The 19,993-nt window shown below is 38.1% G+C and overlaps 1 protein-coding gene across 8 annotated transcripts in view; it reads left to right on the plus strand.

The window, feature by feature from the left end:
* LOC124870310 (receptor-type tyrosine-protein phosphatase mu-like) overlaps positions 1–19,993 on the plus strand; it is a 247,633-nt gene that overhangs the window by 130,672 nt on the left and 96,968 nt on the right. For all 8 annotated transcript variants that reach the window (XM_047368913.1, XM_047368912.1, XM_047368914.1 and 5 more), the window contains exons 8-11: positions 950–1,258; positions 5,188–5,297; positions 9,263–9,464; positions 11,260–11,362. In XM_047368913.1, coding sequence (XP_047224869.1) covers positions 950–1,258; positions 5,188–5,297; positions 9,263–9,464; positions 11,260–11,362 — 724 coding nt within the window. The remainder of the gene's footprint in view (positions 1–949; positions 1,259–5,187; positions 5,298–9,262; positions 9,465–11,259; positions 11,363–19,993) is intronic.

The following is a 19,993-nucleotide window of genomic DNA, read 5'->3' on the forward strand; positions in this document are numbered from 1 at the left end:
CTTGTTTGCAGATGATTGCTTGCTTATGAAGCCTGTGTTAAAAAAAAAGAGCAGCATGCTGGAGATTGAATCCAGTCTAACCTCTCCCCGCTTCTCAAAACACCTCCAGAATGTTAAACATGGCTGCTGTAGGTGCCTCTGAATCGCTGGACTGTGTCTCCTGGGGGACAGGGAAATTGAGCCCTGGCTCTTCCTAATAGGTGGTAAAGTGTTAAGTTCCAGAGAAATGGACTGCAAATTTAACCTGGAATGGAAATTGATCCCATTACCTTGTGCTTGGGCTGGTCTCCCTCCTGTAGGATAGAAGAGTGGAAGGGGGGGGTTTGCAGAATTAGAAGATAACTAAATGGAGATATGGGCAGGTTGGGGGAAAAGAATGGCAGTGGATAGAAAAGAGAGATGGTGGAGAAGGAATGAAGAGAAAATGGAAAAAGTCAAGACATGGAGCGTATGTGATTAGAAGTGATAGGATGGCAGCAGGTGTTGTCTCCTGCCTCGACTGACAAGCTGGCTGAGTCTGTATCAGTGTGGTGCTAATAGCTGACCGCCACTGGGCCAGATGGAAAATAGAATAGAAAAGGCAGAAGGGGCAGGCAACCATCACGCTCTGAAAGGATGATACACTTCCTGCTGGGGTTTCCACCAACAGACCCATGGTGTTTTGGTGTGTGGAGACTCTGTGAGACCAAGTTAGAAATGGTGACGGGATTTGGCAATGTGCAGCCTTTTCTGGATTGCAGTGACTATGGCTTTGAAAGTTAATAATTTTGCAGGGGTATTTGAATCACAAACTGAAGAAATATAGTATTTTTAATAAGAAAAAAAAGCTCTTTTCTTGGTTAACATCTTTTTCATGCCTTATGTCTGAGATGTACGCAGCTCTGTCTTTTATTTCCTAAGTAACAATCTTCATGCATGCTCACACTTCTAACTTTCTCCCTTTCCCCAGAACCCATGCATGGCCCACGGCGCCTGGAAGTTGTGGACATCCAGTCCAGACAGGTGACTATACGCTGGGAACCGCTGGGTTACAACGTGACCCGCTGCCACAGCTACAACTTGACCGTCCAGTACCGCTCGAGAGTGGCTGGTAAGGAGGAGACCAGGGAGGAGGTGTGTTACGAAGCCCAGAGTCGTGACCCTCAGCACACCATCCACAACCTGTCGCCCTTCACCAACCTTAGTGTCAAGCTGGTGCTACACAATCCAGAGGGGGTGAAGGAAAGCACTGAACTGGAGGTTCAGACTGATGAAGATGGTATGTGAAACCCAACCAAGTGCAACATCTACATATAAGAGGACACTACTACTACTATTGCTACACATATCGTAGTAGTAGTATTTTAAAATATGAAAGTCTGAATAGTAATCTTCCCTGTTGGGCTATTTATTTTTTGAAATAAAAATGATTCTAGGGCTGCAACAAATAATTTTTCTAATCGATTAATCTGTTCTTTTTGATTAATCAATTAATATTCAGATAGCTATATGTGGTTAATATGAGACTTTTTACAGAATTTGAACCAGGTGACGCTAAAGCTATGCCCCTGGAGGAGTTCTGGAAAGAACATATTTACAGACAAAGAAGGTTTTGCATTTTAAATGCAAAAAGTATATATTTTTTGTACAGTGTGGCTTAATTACTGCTCTGAGTGGGTTGTTCTTTCAGCAAATGGCATGTTTTAAGTCTGTATACCCCACTTAACTTAATGGATTATTAAATTAGTTGACGATTATTTCACTAATCGATTAATCACGAATATTCAGATTTATTGTTTCAGCCCTAAATGTTTCTCATGCTCCTTTTGTATTTTCATCATTATGCAGACATGAATAATAATTAAATTAAACTCCACAATCCATACTTTTTAAAAACTGATTAGGAACCCTGAATTATGAATGGATTTTGCTAAATTATGAGAGTTCTCCCAGTTTAACATAAAAGGTATGGAAAAATGTGCCTCTTGATGTCAAGTAGGCATGGACCAGTTACCATCATCAAGGCAAACCAAGACTGAAAAAAGCTACAGTTTCAAAACAGTTGAGGTTTTCCGTCATACCTTTCCTATATTTGAGATGCCAGAAAAAAATGCTGCAGTGGTAGTGTTTTATTTAACTTTTAGAGCATCGATTGATCAGGAAAGACTCATTTGGGTGTTTGGAAATATGTACAGAATGTTGCTGAAAACACACACAATTGTTGAGTGGAAATTAGAGATGCCACTTATCACTTTTTTTTCTCCAAGGATTATTTTGGACGGTAACCCCGTTTTCTCTTATTTTTGAATTAATTGAATTATAACTAGAGTTAGATGGCCAGGTTACAGACATCCACAGGGGGATGTCTGTAAAGCAGCCAACTACAGGCTAGCTAACTCCGCATGCATCCTGAGAGGGAAAAATGTAAAATATTCTGCTCAAAACCTACTGCTAAAGAAGTCCAGTTAACAATAACAATAAGCAAATGTCTTCACGTGTTTAACTGACTTGTCACGTTTCTGGTTTTAAAAGAGATGGATTTCACTGAAAGCCTTCACAAACCTTACACCACCACTGAGAGTTAAGTACTCCCCTGCTTTCTGGAAAACATAATTTACAGAAGCCAGCTATATCTGTAATGTCCAATAATGTGGGTGTAGTCCATGCATGGAAATTAGTAAGGAAGTTCATCAAGATTCATCCAGTAAAAACAGTGTTTGTCTTTTTTGGCCCATGCACACACTCAGTGAGGTGCATGGGCCAATCTGTGTGGAGTAGTAAATGTGGTGAAAGTTGCATCTCACAGAGAAAACTAAACATGCAAATTCAAAAAACCATAAGCTTCCCATTTATATTGTAGGTGCTTTCACACTGTTTCATATCCTACCAAGCATGTTTTTATTTCTAAAACACTTCTTATATGTATACACAACTGAAAGAAAATGAAATGCATTGTTTTACATCAAATTCTATCATGTATATGAAGTATGTGCACCATTCATGATGCTCCCCTGCTAAATATATTGTGCATATTAGGGTGAAGGTTTAGTGCTCACTATGCAGTCTTATTAGCTGAATTACTACAAACATAGGTCCAGCTCTGCTGTTTAGTCAGCTAATTCTAGCATGTGGCATAGCGAGGATATAACTGCTGCAACATTTGAGCAGCAATTATCTAAATTTCATAACAGAGGCACATGTATGGGGGTGCTCATAATAGCAGAGTTTTTTCAAACGTTTTAAAATATATGGCATACTTGGTTCTGCTGGATATCACATTACAATATCAGGTAAAGATCAGGGCAATTTTTTTGCAATATTGTATTAATCATATGCCATAGAAACACATAGACAATATGAAATAGTGTGAGGGGGCTGTTAGCTTTAAAGGTCGATTTTCTTAGAGATAATGAAATTCAGTCCAATACCCAAATCTACCATTGTAAACGGAAAAATGTTCTAAAAAGAGAAATAGTTTGGTTTGTCCTTTCCAGGCTGCTGCATTAATGCAACATTGTCTATTGTGCAGTTATAAATGCCAAGGATATAAATGGTATGGTTTATTTGTTGACAAATACATCAGAAACCAGAAGCTGTTGTGAACGCAGATACTGCAATTTCTCTCTAAAACCTAAAATCCTCAAGATTAAAATCATGATTCCCAGAATTTCCAATGGAGCAATGTGGAGTTTAATTGTTTGATATTGTTGCTAGTTACAAGTCATTCAAATGAATGAACTTTTACAAGACTTACACAAACAATTCTTCTGGATTATTTGCTAATTTCATTAAACATTATGTCTACACATTCCTACAACTAGCATGAATAATAATTGTAATAACAATCTAGACAGTTTGGGGTGCTGAGATGATTTGAACATGATTTTTTTTTTTTTTTTCAGAAGAGCTTGACTCTTGCATGTTGTGTTGTTGCTGCACCTCCTTCAAAGATGAAAGAGGTTCTGTGTTGCCTCAGCAGACAGGAAATGAACTCCACTGAAGTCTCGAGGAACCCTGGCCGCATGATAGCTAACAAACAAGCTCAGATGACGAAAAGAGAGTCATGTCTGGCTCACATATCTCTGCTTGGAAACTTAAAAGTGGCAACTGTTTCTTGCTATCTGACTGCTTTGGGTGTCTGTCTGTTTAGGACCCCGTGGGAAAGAATGTTAAGACAGGGTGCAGTAGTTGTTGAGTTCTCCAAATACATCCTGGATAAATACAAAAAAAATAATAAAATAAAAAATGCCAACCACATCACTCTGTCCCACTTCCAGGATAATAGCTTTTCACATGTTTAAAATTCTCACTCTTTCCTCTGGCATACAGGTGTACCTTTCATTACTTATTTTGGTTTTGAAACGTCTGTTAATATGAATTTTTATGTAACATTAACTTGAAATGAGAAATGCACGGATTAGACTTTTCCTAACGACTACCAGTTTTACATTTTCTCTCAAGAAGGAACTGCCATTTCCAATTTTTACAGACTGTAGAAATAAAAGTGTACTGTACTGTAACAGAAAAAAAACTTTTCTGTAGGGTCTTTGAGAGTCGTTTTAAATCCAGGAGAAATTGAAGAAATTACAAGATAATCCACTTTTATGCATTAGGCATTTTTCCTTTATTTTAGTTGGATATGTTTTAACTCAAAAAAGGTTAATCAAAGTAGATGCTGTTGACTGATGTGTTTTTGGACCAAAAATGGTGGGAGTTCTTAATTTTAATGCATTAAATGAATAGAGGAAAAGTGATGAGAGCTAATCCACGGGAAATTGGCGCATTCCGGCTTCTGGCTGTTTCTGTGGTGGGTGTCTACTTCCAATAATGTCAACAACAAAGAAGAATGAGGCGGCTAAAGATGAATCTTTATGGACACATTGACAACATCAGTAGGAACAGTAGCTGTCTTGCATTCCAAAGGTTATGGGTTCAATTCCAGCTTCCAATGCCACATATGCCCCGAGGCAATGCTCTCAACCCCAAGTACATTTGATCAACGTATCAGTGTATGGATGTGAGTTTGTGAGTCCGACTGGTTGAATTTGCCAGTATGACTGGCAAAGCTATATTAAGTCAGTCCATTTATCATTTACATAAAATACAAGGACATGAGTTTTAAATTTGACCCAATGCAATCATTTCTGTACATGGAAAATCTACCTTTTACCATCAGTTTTGTTGAAAGTTGTGTTTTTCCCCCCACAGTGCCAGGAGCTGTTCCTCTGGACTCCATTCAGGGGAGTCCCTATGAGGAGAAGATCATCTTAAAGTGGAGAGAACCAGCACAGACTTATGGAATCATCACACAGTATGAGGTATGAAAGCACCAATGAAACTACATGAGCACTGCTGACTTAATTAAGTGGGAAACAGTTAAGGAAAAATATTTCTGGAAAATTCTTAAATTTATATTTGGATTAAAATGTTCTGGCTGTAGCTTAACAAGTTGATTGCTGGCTTACTAAGAATAAATTGATATTTTGGTAGGTGTGTTTTAGTAAGAAATCTAGATATTTATTAACTGATTTATGCCAAACTGTCAGTGGTGCTTAGTTTATCCTCACTCCTGTATTTCCAGTAATTGATTTGATACAAAATTATTGAAATATTTCTTATTTTGATTTGTTTTTTTTTTATTTGTTTTTTCAAATTTAATTCCATTTGTTTACCATGCAACTTATTTTGGCCGTTGGTTATTTCGCTCTTCCGCACGTACAAAGTTTTGCAGTTTTGTCATGCCCATAAACGGTGAGTATGACCCAAAGTACATAACAACCAAACCACAGAATACAAAACAAGTGGGGCAAATATGGTTTCACATCAGGCCAGGATGGGTTGAATAACTTTTTAACCTTAATAAATTAAATCCTCATTTGAAAACTGCTCTTTGTATTTACTCAGGTTAGCTTTGGCTGATATTACAATTTATTTGGTAAACTGAGACATGGGAGACAAAAAAGCAAGAAACAGAAGAAACCTGTAAGAGTGCAAATACTTTTTCATGGCACTGTATTTAAGGAACTGCTTCAGTCTGGATCTGAGTAAAATCCTGCAACCTTCTGTCCTGCAGAACCAATCTGACCTAAAAAAAATATACAGTTTTGAAAATACACCTTAAACATGGCACAGTTCATTACAGCCCACTCTGTCCAGGAGCTTCTTTGCTCATCGATAATGGAATCTCAATAGAAATGTGTGTATTAAAACGGTGTATTAAATGTACACACTGACCTTAACTAGCTTAAGGTGGAAGTAATCCACCAGCCATTACTACAGATTGATTTTCTTCAGCTGATCTTTCCTCTTGTCACCGTTTGCTCTCTTCTGACAGCTCTGCTCCTCTTACAAGCATGGTGGATTAAATAGTGAAAGAAATGTAAACTGCACTGCTCCAAATACCACTTTCCTGACAGGTTCGGCATCAGGTCACTCAGATATAAAATATTCTCTGAAAGCCTCTGTTTATTCAAGTGTGCAGTGCAGTGTTGTGTCTTCTTCGTAGTTATATAGCAGGGAGGGTGTGTCGGCAGAGTGCAGGAAAACAAAGAATGCCATGTTTGCGTGCGTAATTGCTTTTAGAGAAACATGTTTCAGTTGTTTGTCTTTGTGAAAAATTAAGAGTGCAGGTAAAAGCATTCAGAGCCTGTCAGATGGTCTGCACTGGTGATCTGTCAGGTTTGCTCATATGTATCTCGGGGCAAATGTGCTTCACATTATAAAACACCTACCCAAGGCTATAATAATATCCATATGGTGCTGCAATTAAATCTCTGTCTTAAAAGCCTTAACAGCATAATAAAATATAGAAAAAGCCATAAGTCACTGACATCATGGCATTTGTAGATTTTAATACACTGAAATCATCTTTTTTATTTATTTTAGAAAAAAATTTATTGCTAATATTCACATCATCTTGTTTTAAAGAGGGTGAAAGATGAAGCCAGCAGCTTGCTCCAGGTATTGCTGTATAATCTGGATGATGTAGAGAAGGCTTTATGTGTCCTGCTGATATAAGCCAGGAGTTACTTACAGTAGTTTAAGTATCTTGCTTTAATTTAATATATTCGAAAAAAGACTATTAGCTCCAAGCATAACTACTATGTGAAGAAAGTTTCAATAACAAATAAGCAAAGTGCAATCAATATTATTTATTTGCTGTAAAACTGAAATGGCAGGTAAATGATGCATGAAGATGCATATAAAAATCTGAAAAATGTGTTATACATTTTTTGAGCCCCTCTGGGCCAATACCTTGAGGTTTTAACTTTTGCTGCAGTTACATCTCCAAGTCTTTTGCAGTATGTCTCTATCAGGTTTGCACAATCCAGAGAGATTTTTTTTTTTTCCCAGTCTGCTTTGCAAAATAACTCATAACAGTCAGATTTGATGGAGAGAGAACAACAATTTTGAAGTCTTGCTTCAGATTCTCAATTGGATTCATATCTTGACTTTGACTGCATCAGTCTAGCAGCCTATGCTCTGGTCTAAACTAGGGATCTTAAATTTCGGTCCTCAGCTACTGATGTCATGCAACTTTCACATGTATCCATGTTCAATATACCTGAATCAATCAATTACTCCCTCAGCCTGCAATTAAGTTCTACGAAGTCCTGCTAATGATTGAATTTGGTGATTTGGGCTTTTTGCCATTCACCTGTAAAGGTTGGAGGACACCGACCCCAATGATAGAAAGTGTCACATCACTGACCTGAACCTTTGTCTTGTGGTTTGAGTGTATGTTTAAGATTGTTGTTCTGTTATGTTTTGCCAGCTGATTGGCAGTGTTCAGCAACAGGCAGAGGAAGGGGGGTAGCAATGTGTTTAAATGGACTTCAAACTGTAGGAACACCATGATGGAAACCATAAGTTTTTTAAAACTTATTATACGTTTATATTTTATAATAATTACACAGTAATTAAAAATTGGTAACTGCAATAAAACATGGTCTAAATTATGAAACATTACTCTGTTTGTGTAAGCACAAAGGGAGGTTTTGCAAAACTGTTTTGGAATTAGGACCATTGTGAGACTGTTATTAAGACGAGCATGAAAACAGCAATCTATCCTCTATCATTACACCCTTACATTGTATACAAACTTGTAGTTGTTCTCTGTCCTACTTCACACTTAACAAAGACAATCTGTTTTCATATTTTGTCTTCTTCCTTCAGTTTGGATAGATTTTCTTGTTGGTTTTTTTCAAACTACCCACTAAATAACTTTGGGATGGCAAAATCATTTATGTGTTATGAAAGCCATTGATTTTGACATTTACCTCCCTCAGGTTGGAGAAATGGAATGCAGCTTAATGAAACGGTGTGATGTATCAGGTCAAATTAGCCCCAAATTAATTTGCTCAAATAATTTTTTTCTTTTTTTCCCTGTCAGATCCATTAGGATTGTAAAAACCTGCCCACGTGCCCGGTGTCGACAAGTCATTTCCAACCCCTTAGCCTGCAGTGTTATGATATTGGTTTTTGGCATCACAGACTCACTTCACAGACAAAGACTAAATGAGAAAGCCTTGAAGCATTTCAAAACTTGATGGACACAAATTATGCAGCACTCCAGATTCCTTTTGTGTCCCTTAATTGGAATTATAATGGAGGTTTTCCTTTTACGTGCAAAGGCATTTTCTTAAAGTAGGACTTTAGCATTATTCAAAATGGATATTAACAAAAACACTCACCTTAATGCTTCCCTCCAGAGCGCCCCGTGTTTATTAATGGAGGAGAAATACATTAGAGTATTTCGTCTCTATTTGAAATCACCAGCGGGGCTTCATCTTTGCCTTGAAAACATGCCACCGCTTTTACAGTCACCATCTCCACAGGCCATTTCTGCATTTTTTTGTCATACATAATCATACATGCATGATTTTCTACAGGCTATGCAGTGCAGTCTGACTTGTTGAATTCATGTGACAAAAATGTAATGACTTCAAAGAATTTTTATAAAAAAGACTTAGTTTGCTTTTCATATTTTTATGATGTTGAAGTGATTGTAGCTCTTTGGTTATTCTAACCAGGATATTAACTCAGGGTCTTGTAATTGAAAAAGCTCAGCATATGGTCTTTAAAGTTGGCTTATATTTAAACCTCAAACAAAACAGAAAACGCCAAAAGACTGAATATGTGTGATAACAATAGTCTTATATTCTGAATTCTGTTTAAACATGGGATTTTTTTATTTTTTATGAATTTAAATCCTCTCTTGCAAAATTAAAGCAAAATCTGAGTTTCCAGGGCAACTACAAGAATATTCTTTTTTTTATGGTAGATCTCCTATAAGGCGGTGAGCTCCTTTGACCCTGAGCTGGACCTCTCCAACCAGAGCGGAAAGGCTGTGAAGCTGGGCAACGAGACCACCCACATGTTCATGGGCCTCTACCCGGGCTCCACGTACTCCTTCACCCTGCGCGCTAGCACAGCCAAGGGCTACGGTCCCCCTGTCATAACCCAGTTCACCACCAAGATTTCAGGTCAGCGGGGTCAACAGCAAGGCCAGTCCTTGTGTTGATGATGCAGAATATGCTGTGGAACACTAACTGCTGATGGAGTTCCAAAATGTGCAAAGGCATATTTTGTTTCTTTTACAGCCAAAATTTGATAGGAAAAAATGTAAATCCTGTTCAACCCTTTTTACACAAAGCAGCAGCAGTTGTTCTGCAGAACTTACTAACTGATTACTAACTGGGTTGCACAGTGGCGCAGTTGGTAACAAGCCACTAGTAACAAGCCTTGCAGCAAAAAGGTCCTGGGTTCGACTCCCTGCTGGGGGTTTTTCTGAATGGAGTTTACATGTTCTCCCCGTGCATGCATGGGTTCTCAACAGGTACTCCGGCTTCCTCTCACAGTCCAAAAATATGACTGTTAGGTAAATTGGTCTCTCTAAATTGCCCGTAGGTGTCAATGAGTGTGTGCATGGTTGTTTGTCCTGTATGTCTCTGTGTTGCCCTGCGATGGATGGCGACCTGCCCAGGGTGTCTCCATGCCTATCACCCGTAGACTGCTGGAGACCAGCTCCCCCGTGACCCACTATGGAATAACCGGTATAGAAGATGAATAAATGAAATGTAAATCCTGTCCAACCACTTTTACACAAAGCAGCAGCAGTTGTTCTGCAGAACTTACTAACTGATTAGAGACTTAGTATTTTTATTTGTTTTACAAATTACATGTTATCAAAGTTAATTTACTTCAGTGATTTATTTCACAGAGGAAACCCATTTAAAATATCAATTCAGTACACATAGTAACATTTCAAGCATTTATTTAGATGATTGTTGTTTACAGACAATAAAAACCCAAAATTCAGTTTCTCTGATAAACCAGCAAAAAAGGGTTTTTAATGTAGAAATGTTATGGTTTGGATAAGATATCACTAAGGCGCACCAGTGGCATGACAGTGGTCGAGCAGACAGCCATTGATACATCACAAGCGCTATACTCAAATATGTAAATGGAAAGTTAAGTGGAAGGAAAACGTGGTAGAAAGGGAGCACAAGCATCAGGGATAATCACAACTTTAAAGGATTGTGAAGCTATTCACAAGGTGTTTGGCTGGATCTGCCACACACAAATGTATCAATTACATGCCTACAACTGTTATGGTCCTTAAGCCACCTCCGAACCAGAGAAAATGCAAGAAGCACCTTACCTGGGCTGAAGAGAAAAGGACTCAAGTCGATTATTCAGGAGAAAGTAAATTTTGCTTGATGGAGTCTCGGTGTTTTCACAATTAGAGACCATTTGAGGACCCCAAACTGCTAAAAGTCACATAAACATCTGCTTTAATGATTTTGAGGATCCCTATGCTTAACTGGTCATCAAACTCGTCTGACCTGAACCTCATGAAGAAACAATCGTGTAAGAGGTAGATGACAGGATCCAACAATGTAGGTGAACCATATTGATGCAGTAATACATATAGTAGAAGCCTTGACCTTGCATTGGCTGCATTATCTGTACAGTACATGGACTTTCTTTTCAGAAGCCTTTAATTTCTGAATTAAAAAAACAAAACAGTTTTTGTTTTCAGAAACTGAATTTTGGGTATTTGTTGGGGGTGAGTCATCAAAATTGCAAAAAAAACATGTTGAATGAATTTATATTACACACGAGTTTCACTTTTTTCACCAAATTACGTGCTGTAATAAATTAACTTTTGAATATTATTAAAATGTACTGAGTTGTGCCTCTATACAAGAAATTAAACCAAGCCTTGTTTCATATCAAACCATTGCAGTTAACATTTTTGCTTTTTTCTGACTTTAGCACCCTCCATGCCAGCCTATGACCAGGACACCTCTCTGAACCAGACGGACAGCACGGTCACTGTGCTGCTTAAACCCGCCCAGAGCAGAGGGGCACCCGTCAGGTAGGCTTCCACAATAATGACACAGACGATGCATTGCAAAGTGAAGAAGAAAGAAACAACAACAAAGCTGCATAATAAAACCCACAGAACCACCATCAACACCCAATGAATTATCAAAAAGGCTGTTTTTATCAATACCCCACTGTGAAAGTAAATTACCAGGGAATTCTGGGCCTTACTGTACACATCTGAGCTTTATTTGTTTGTAGATTTTGATTCTGTGAAAAAGGAAGCATAGCCTTTGAAGATGAGAACAAAGCCCGGTGCAGCCAAGGCTAGCTTTAGGATCTCTCTCCTATACGTGTCTTTCATGTAGCACGCTGCCCACCCTGAGCCACCACAGGCTTCTGGGGGAGTAAGGGAATTTACCCTGCTCAGTACAGAATATATTACTCATTATTAAGGAAAGAGTGTAGGTATTTCCTTTTAAAAGCCAGTTTATTGCATAAAAGTCATTATTTTGGCTCATGAAGGCCCCCTGCAGGTGTGTGCCAGGGGTTATTGGGCAGATGTAATTTTGTGTGATAATATCTCAGCAAGCGGTGGAATCAGTCAGCTTTAGTTCAAAGATGAATTGGAAAAAGTTATCCTACAGGCACAAACAACTTAAGCACGCTAATTAGTCAGTATGATCTAAGAAAATTCATTTATTGTCACTTCATTGCGTTCTGAATAACAGATTAGTGTTACAAATCTTCTAAATAGATAATAGAAAACACAAAACACATTGATCATGTAAAATAAGTACAGCAGTCCTGACTGAAGTTCAGGATTTGTACAGCTTGAGGTAGAAAGTTTTCTAGCATTGTGGTAGTTCTGATTCTATTGCTGTGGCACCTAAGGGCAGCAGTTCAAGGGGTTTGTGTAGACGGTGAAAGGACTCTCTGACAACACTGTGAGACCTGTTCCTGTTACAGCTGTGAAACAGGCCCTAAACAAAGGGTAGGCACCTTCCAATGACTCCTCTGGGTCCCATCACTGTTTTCTGCAGGGCCCTCTTGTCAAACATGTTGCAGATGCAGTACTACCCTGAGATGCAGCGCTAATAGGTAAATGTGGATTAACTCCACAATGCTAAACGTATCTCTGCCGACAAGAACATGCTAAATATATTTTACACATTCCCATAAAAATCCAGAATGCATTGGAAAATAATAATTTGTTTTGGTTATGACAATTAAATGACTGCAAAAGCTTAATGTAACCATATGATATAAAACATTGAAAAAGCAGGCCTTTCTGATCTGAATTTATTCTTGTATCAGGTTTTTTTAGCTAAAGAGTGTTGTTTTAGTGTGAGTTTGTAATATGTGATAATATTGTTTATTGTTTAAAGGGTCTATTTTGAGACCATTGTTAAAGTTTAAATGTGTGCCATGTAACTGCAGCCATCTGCTTACTCTCAGCTGCATCCTCCTTTTCCAAGAATCTGCAACGAGCAGTGGAGACCAGAAGGCACTCTCTTTATTTTCTGGTTTGTTGTCTGTCTTTGGTCACTTGAGTGCCTGATTATGTTGTAAAGATGTATATTAGGTCGATATTTTCTAATTCATTCTTTGTTTACAGTAGAATGATACACAACACAACATCGATAATTTTTAGTAAGTAAGTATATATAAGTATATATAAGTAAGTATGCATATACATATATACATACTTACAACTAACATTTGTCGAAACGTCAGATGACATTTTTGCCCTTAATGTAAGGCACTATGTATTATGTGTAGAGGACAATTGACACTTCATATTAATGAGAAAACACAACGTCTATGGCCATACATGGTGCTGGCAGTATCATGTTGCAGGGGTAAATTTATTCAGGAAGGACAGGTAAACAAGGGGCAAAAGCTTCTACAAAGTGCTCTACAACGCCTTAAAGGAGACTGACAAACACTTGGGCTTGCTGTAAAACTAAATTTTACACTATCAGCTCATGTGGGTCCTTTAAAGATTACAGCCTGGAGATCTTTAGTCAGGCTTGTCAGCTCATGTTTACCGTTTGTGCAGCTGTCCAGATAAATGCCCGGGCACCAGACGTGGAAGCCCAAGCAAGTAAGACAGAGTGATGGGTTTTTAATTTTTATCAGGTATAATTCAGATGGCCTTACACAGGCTGCCATTCTTTCTTCGGAGTAATTACTGAGCTCTAATTATAATTAACAGAGGCTTGGAAAATTGGAGCTTCCACTCATTAGAAAACTGGGCGGCATAACTGTTTACTGCTGGAAGGGGTACACACCAGAAGGAAAAATTAAACAAATGTGTCTTTGAAATAACATAATTTAGTTTAAGACCTTCATTGCAGGGACTGATCTTAGACAAAAGTATGCAGTGATGCTTTCCCTAAATGTTATCTGGTGCATTTAAAATGTGGTCACACTCTGTGCTTGTTAATAATTGAAGAACTGAGAAAACAATGTGTTTTGATACAGATGTTTAGTTTTGCAGAGCATGAATATTTAATGAGTCCCAAGATATTCCATTAAAAAAATTTATCCGCAGAGTTCACCGCATGGCACAACCACAGCTCAAAACTAATTGAGGCGTCTTTTGATCACAGCAGAGTCTCTCCTCATCTAAACTTTAGAGGTCCACAGGTCCGCAGCTACTTTCCCCACCTTCTCACTTCTCTTCAATCTCTCAAGACATAAAGGGCAGCAGGCAGTCTTCTTCTAGGCACACGCTGTTTTCAAATATGCATTGCAAAAAGAAGAGGAAGCGGTAAAGGGCAGCAAACAGGAGAGATTAAGATTCAGATCTAAGAAAAGATACTGGCGTGCTTTTTCAAGGTGCTTTCCACCTCCACCCTGTGAAGGACGAATCAAGCTTTATAAAAACTGAAAGTGACTGTGAAGTGGCTTTTATTCAGAGGTGTAAACAGGCATTCACGGCTTTCCGAGTATTGATTTGGATGTAGTGATTCCCTATGTTCAGAGAATACATACATGTCTCAGGGTTTCTTCGGAGTTTGGAAATGTTTGGAATGTTATATGAGTATTTTCTAGCTCTGGATAGGTTTGGAGAAGGAAGAGTTGGTGCATAGAACAATATTTGTGTTTCAAAACTTTATACTTGTTTCTTTGTTTATATCATGCATCCATCCATCCATACAATCTGCAATTTTTATCTTTTATATATCAAAATGTAACAATATCTCAAATCTGACCTCGACAGATATATTTGCAAAAAAATTATATAAGTGGGACTGAGACCTCATCTGTTAATCTGAGTGGGAAAGTATTAAACATGAGCATGAAGAAACATGTGTAGGAACCCTGATCTCCAATTGAATTCTGCCTTATCCATGTGTCCTTTTTCTACAGTGGTGGGTGTCTCGTTTTGAAACTGAACACTTCAAGAAATCAACTTTAAAAGCTTTATGAAAGAAAGGTTTGACATGGTAGTGACACTGATCCACTGCACTGTAGAGCAAAGCAGCACCAAGCTTGATTTGATAATGCGATCTTACATGCTGATTGGGTTTAGGAGGCAATGAACCACCAGACATTTTGAGCTTCAGGCATCAGATGTTCCTGTGTAACACAGGAAGGCAAGCTGCACTGGAAGATCGCTTGATAGCACTGATTCAAACAGATGACAAATGACCATTTCACTTCAGCAGAAAAAAGATAACATTTTAGATAGACATTTGCTGAAGGAACCAATATTCATTTATATCTAATTTCTTATTTGTGTTATTACTAATCAGTGTAACATTTCTTAGTTGGATTTTGCTCCTAATCTCCCAGGCCAACGTGCGAAGCCGAGAACATTTTTTACCAGAGGGGACACTGTTTCTTTAAGAGGATTACCCAACTGTCTATCAGTCATGTCGTGTTAAACTAATGTTTGCAATGGCCCCTCGTCAGTGCCAGCATCCGCCTCCTCACTCCGTAACATCAAAATAGATGTTTACATGCTTCTGCTGGGGAAAAAATGATTTGGAACGCTTTCCTTATCATCCACACCACTAAATCGGCCCTTCTCCCTCTTTCTGCAATAACCTTTGCCTTGAGCATCTCCTCTAGCCTGTAGCATTAGATTATCTTTGCCTAACCGTGGCCTGATATCAGTTAAGGGATTTTCTTGCATCTTAAAATAGACCCCAACTTTCTTTGATCATGGTATAGCAAACATTAATGGCTATGCCTAAATGTGACTCAATTCGCTGCTTTTCACAATTTAACAGCAAATGTAATCTATGGTACGTTTTAATTTGTTTGCGTTATAGCTTTTGCAGACACCAGGGAAAAATAAAGAGTAAGAAAACAGACAAGGAGGAAGGATGCAGGGTCAGGGGAAACTGTTACTTACAGCCGCTCTTAAATCACACATATAGGCAGAGAGAGGCAACAGATTAACATTAGCCCAAGACAGTGATTGAAAATGCCTCCCATTCCCTGATCTGCTCAAATGGCCGCAGTTCTTCCCTTATCAACCCACATGAAAAATAAATCTGGGTTTCAAGTCACAATCCAGTCGATTTCAAGTCAATCCGCCATAATTGGTTGATGTCAGATGGTGGTGGAGCTGAAATCTATGGGGCGGCGAGGCTGGAGGAGGCCTAATTGGTGTCAGTCCAAGTTGCAGCACTACTGCGGGAATACATGTCCCCCCTGCTGGCTCCTTGTGGAAGACCACTCAGAACAGCTTACAAGGTTCTCCCTTTAGTAGGCTTTGTTGTCACCTTATCTCTGTTCTGGAGGGACGTCAGAAAGTTTGGAATTAGACACATGATTTTTCTTTCACAGACAACTGTGAAAATTATTTTGTCTTTGCCTTATTTCTCTGTTTAAGTACAATTTTAATAATAAATGTTATCAATTAAAGACACCTATTTAATGGCTTATAAAGAAATCAAACTAAGCTCGTTGGATTTTTACTCAAATTTGAATCATTCTCCTGAAAAAATGGGCATATTACTCACATTGTGCTTAGTTTGACAAAAATCAGACAGCAATTGAACAGTGAACAGTTGTCCTGTAGTGTCATTTTGGCTCACCATACAGAGCAGCACAAAGGGGGAGTTGTTGAATTAGGAGCTTACATATTAGCATCTCATTGTATGTAAAGATATGCTGGTAAACAATAATTATTATAATAATTATATAGAGTTAAACTCAAAAAATATTTTTACTCTTGGCATATTAAGGTTTAAAATTACTGTCATTCAATTAGGTGGCTTGTTTTTGATAGGAAACGAGACAGGCATCTCTCAGAAGACGGTAAAACCATATGAATTGAATGCCAGAGTTTTAGTCCCATTTCACAAAAAAACGACATGTTGAAAATCATTAATATCCTTTTCAATGATCAATGGAAACATACTTACTGGCTTGACAGTGATCAATCTTTCCCATAATTGCTGATGAGCAATTTGTTTTTCCATGTTTCCACTGGTATTTTGATAATTTGTCTCATAGACAGGATATGGCATCATGTATACTTAAATGACAATCAGTTGTAACATTTATGAAGTACATCTTACTTTTCATCTAAACATTTATTTGCTATTCCCCTGAAATGCTTTAAAATTTCAAAATAATCTATGTAAATAGTCTATGAAATAAGGTTAGTGAAACTGCTTATTAAAACAAGAAGACAGTCAAGTTTGAGGTAATCCAATTAGTAGAGAGCAAACTTATTGTAGGCTTTTAGGAAGTATAACAGTGTTTATAATGGACACCTGCTGCAGCTGTGAGTTTGCCTTTTCTTTAGAACGTTCAGTAATGTGCCCAGTGTTGTTAGAGGTGTAAACCCACAGGGCTAATGTGTTAGAGAATCAAGGACAAAGAACTTACTCATCAAGTCTGTCAGCCATTATTGCCTCATAACACAGGGCAAGCACGTGTCAAGTCAAATAGGTTAAGAGAAAGCAGCATGTTCAGAGGGGGAAAATAGCAACATGTTCCATGCCTTCTGAAAAAGATTCTTAGGGTTCCTGCACAGTTTTCATATCAGTATCCCATACTTTTCCAGACTCAAATTTTCAAAGATTTATGTCTTATTTATGAAACTGTACCAGATTTCTACAATGGTCATGGTTAAAAAAAAAGGAACCTACAAGGAAGGAAGGAACGAAGGAAGGAAGGAACGAACGAACGAACGAACGAACGAACGAACGAACGAACGAACGAACGAACGAACGAATGAACGAACGAACGAACGAACGGAGGAAGGAATCTGGATTTTGTTTTCCCCATAGCTACTTTTTTTTTTTTTTTCAATAAAACCTCCATGCAAAAAATTGCAATAACTTCCTAAAATTTGCACCAATCCGGTTATATGGACAAAAGATTCATTCAAGGGTGAATGAAAACATAGAAATTAGACCTAATTGCTGGGATAATGTCAAAGCTTTAAAGGGGATTAGCAAAAGCAAAAAGTCAGAGGTAACAGAAACACTTCATTAAAATAATTCTGAAATGAAAACAAGAAATTTCCCATAGCAATGCAATTTGCTCAGTTTTTTACAAGTTTTGCACAATCTCCTTCCTTTCTGTACTGAACCCACAAAGCTGATTGCACATCTAGTCCCACAAATACAAGACATTTTAGCCACCTATGTGTTTGGTTGTGTAAGATCTCAGCTCCTCTCCTCCTGGTTGGTTCTGGCAGCTCGTTATCAGCAGCTGCCACTCATCTCCTGATGAGCTCACAGGGCTTCTTAAGGCAGCTGGTGGTACAGGCCTTTGCTGGAACATAACCTCTGTTATGTGGATTGCCTGTCTACCTACCTGCCTGTCTACCTGTCGACCTGCCTATCTGCCTACCTGCCTGCCTGCACCTGGTAATATTCCCTCTAAGGACTGCACTGTAAATATACTCACCATCAGCACTCTCTCCTTGGATTCCTGGATTCTGGCCTCCTCCCCTGGTTCCTGGACTACTCCAACTTAGTTTCCTAGGCAAGCCTACCCTAGAAATAAACCTCACTTACCGTCTATATCCTGTGTGTTGAGTCTGTTTTCATCCTCTGGTTTGTTCTCCTTTGACTACCTAAGTGATTCATGATAGGTTGCACTGTAGCCGCAAAGTTTGAAGGGTCTAAACTGATTAGAGTTAAGAAAAAAAAAATCCTTAAAGCAAGCTTGAGGTCCTGATAAGATCAAGGTTAAAACAACTTTTGACTGCATCAGGAAAGGAATAATATTATGAATGGTACTTCTTATTTAAAAACTGATGTACATGCCTTTAATGGTTTTTTAATGGACACCTCTGTTTGTTTACTTTTTTCTGAAATATGTTTAAGTATATTGTACAATTTTAGCAACCATACAAGTTATTCTTTGTAACATCAACATCAATCTGGAATTTCACAATTCAGCAATCTTAAAGCCAACGATGGCTAAGAATACATATGTTTTGTAACAAAAGTGTTCAACTTTTCTTTGCATAAAAATATGTTAAACTACAGTTACTCAAGACCGGTATCAGATCACAGAAAATTCCCGCTCTAAAAGACTTTAGCTCCTGCTACCAGAGCCGTTGTGGTTCATCTGTTGTTTGTTTTTTGTCACATTAAATCAAGAATTTAACTAAAATGTCTCGGGTCTGTCCAAATGACTCATAATGTAAACTGTAAACTCAGCAAGAGGTGACAAAGTGTCAGCTGCTTAAAGGCTTATTAGCAAGTAGGCAGCAATTCATACTACAAGGAACAACCTCATAAGCCAGTCCAGCTTGTTTAAAGCATCTGAACCTATGGTACAAACACTGAGTATGATAACTAGACCTTTATTTATTTTGAATTTACTGATCGCTAAAACATTGGTTCTTGGGGCAAAAAGGGAATGACTAGTTTGTGTTTGCACTTTACAAGCATTCTTCCCTTGGAGCCTTGTAGCCTTTGGCACTTTCTATTTAGCCTGCAGAAAGGAAAGCAACACTATTAAATCCGTGTCTGTTAAAAAGTCATTGAACAACGGTATCATCATATCATAAAGATGCACCTGGAGTGAGCCAGCTTTGATTTGTAATATTACAAACTTCATGTTTTTATCACCATGCGTACTGAAGTAATTCGACCCCTGAAATTAAAACAAAAACATTCTCATTCTTTTGTGAATATTTTTTGAAAGTGCATGTGATTATAAACTGTTGTAAAAAAAATATTTACCCCCTTATTGATTTCCATGTTTTAGCTTTTTTGTCATACTTTCACTTTATCAAACAAATTTACAAAGGATAAATTGAGTAAATAAATAATAGTTTTCCAATGAAGGTTTCTTTTAGTAACTAAATAAAGATATCCCAAATTATCTGGCCCTATATGTGAAAGTTAAATGTTCCCAAAACCTTATTTTTGGTCAATAACAACTGTCATCGAGTGTTTGCATTAACTTTAGTCACACAACAGCATCTGATTTAACTTGAAACTTTGGCTAGGTCACTACGAAACTTTCATTTGTTTTTATTTTCAGTCATTTAGAGGTGAACTTGTTGGTGTGCTGATGGCTAAACATTGTACTTTCTGGTAAAAAGCAGAACCCATAACTCCATCAGTTGTGGCAAGTTGTCCAGGTCCTGAACAAACACACTACCACCCCCATCTTAGACTGCTGTTAAGATGTTCTTTTTCTCAAATGCTGTTAGTTTTATTCCTAGTGTAAGGGGTCACACACCTCT

Source organism: Girardinichthys multiradiatus, chromosome 6 (assembly GCF_021462225.1).
Source record: "Girardinichthys multiradiatus isolate DD_20200921_A chromosome 6, DD_fGirMul_XY1, whole genome shotgun sequence".
Lineage (NCBI taxonomy): Eukaryota > Metazoa > Chordata > Actinopteri > Cyprinodontiformes > Goodeidae > Girardinichthys > Girardinichthys multiradiatus.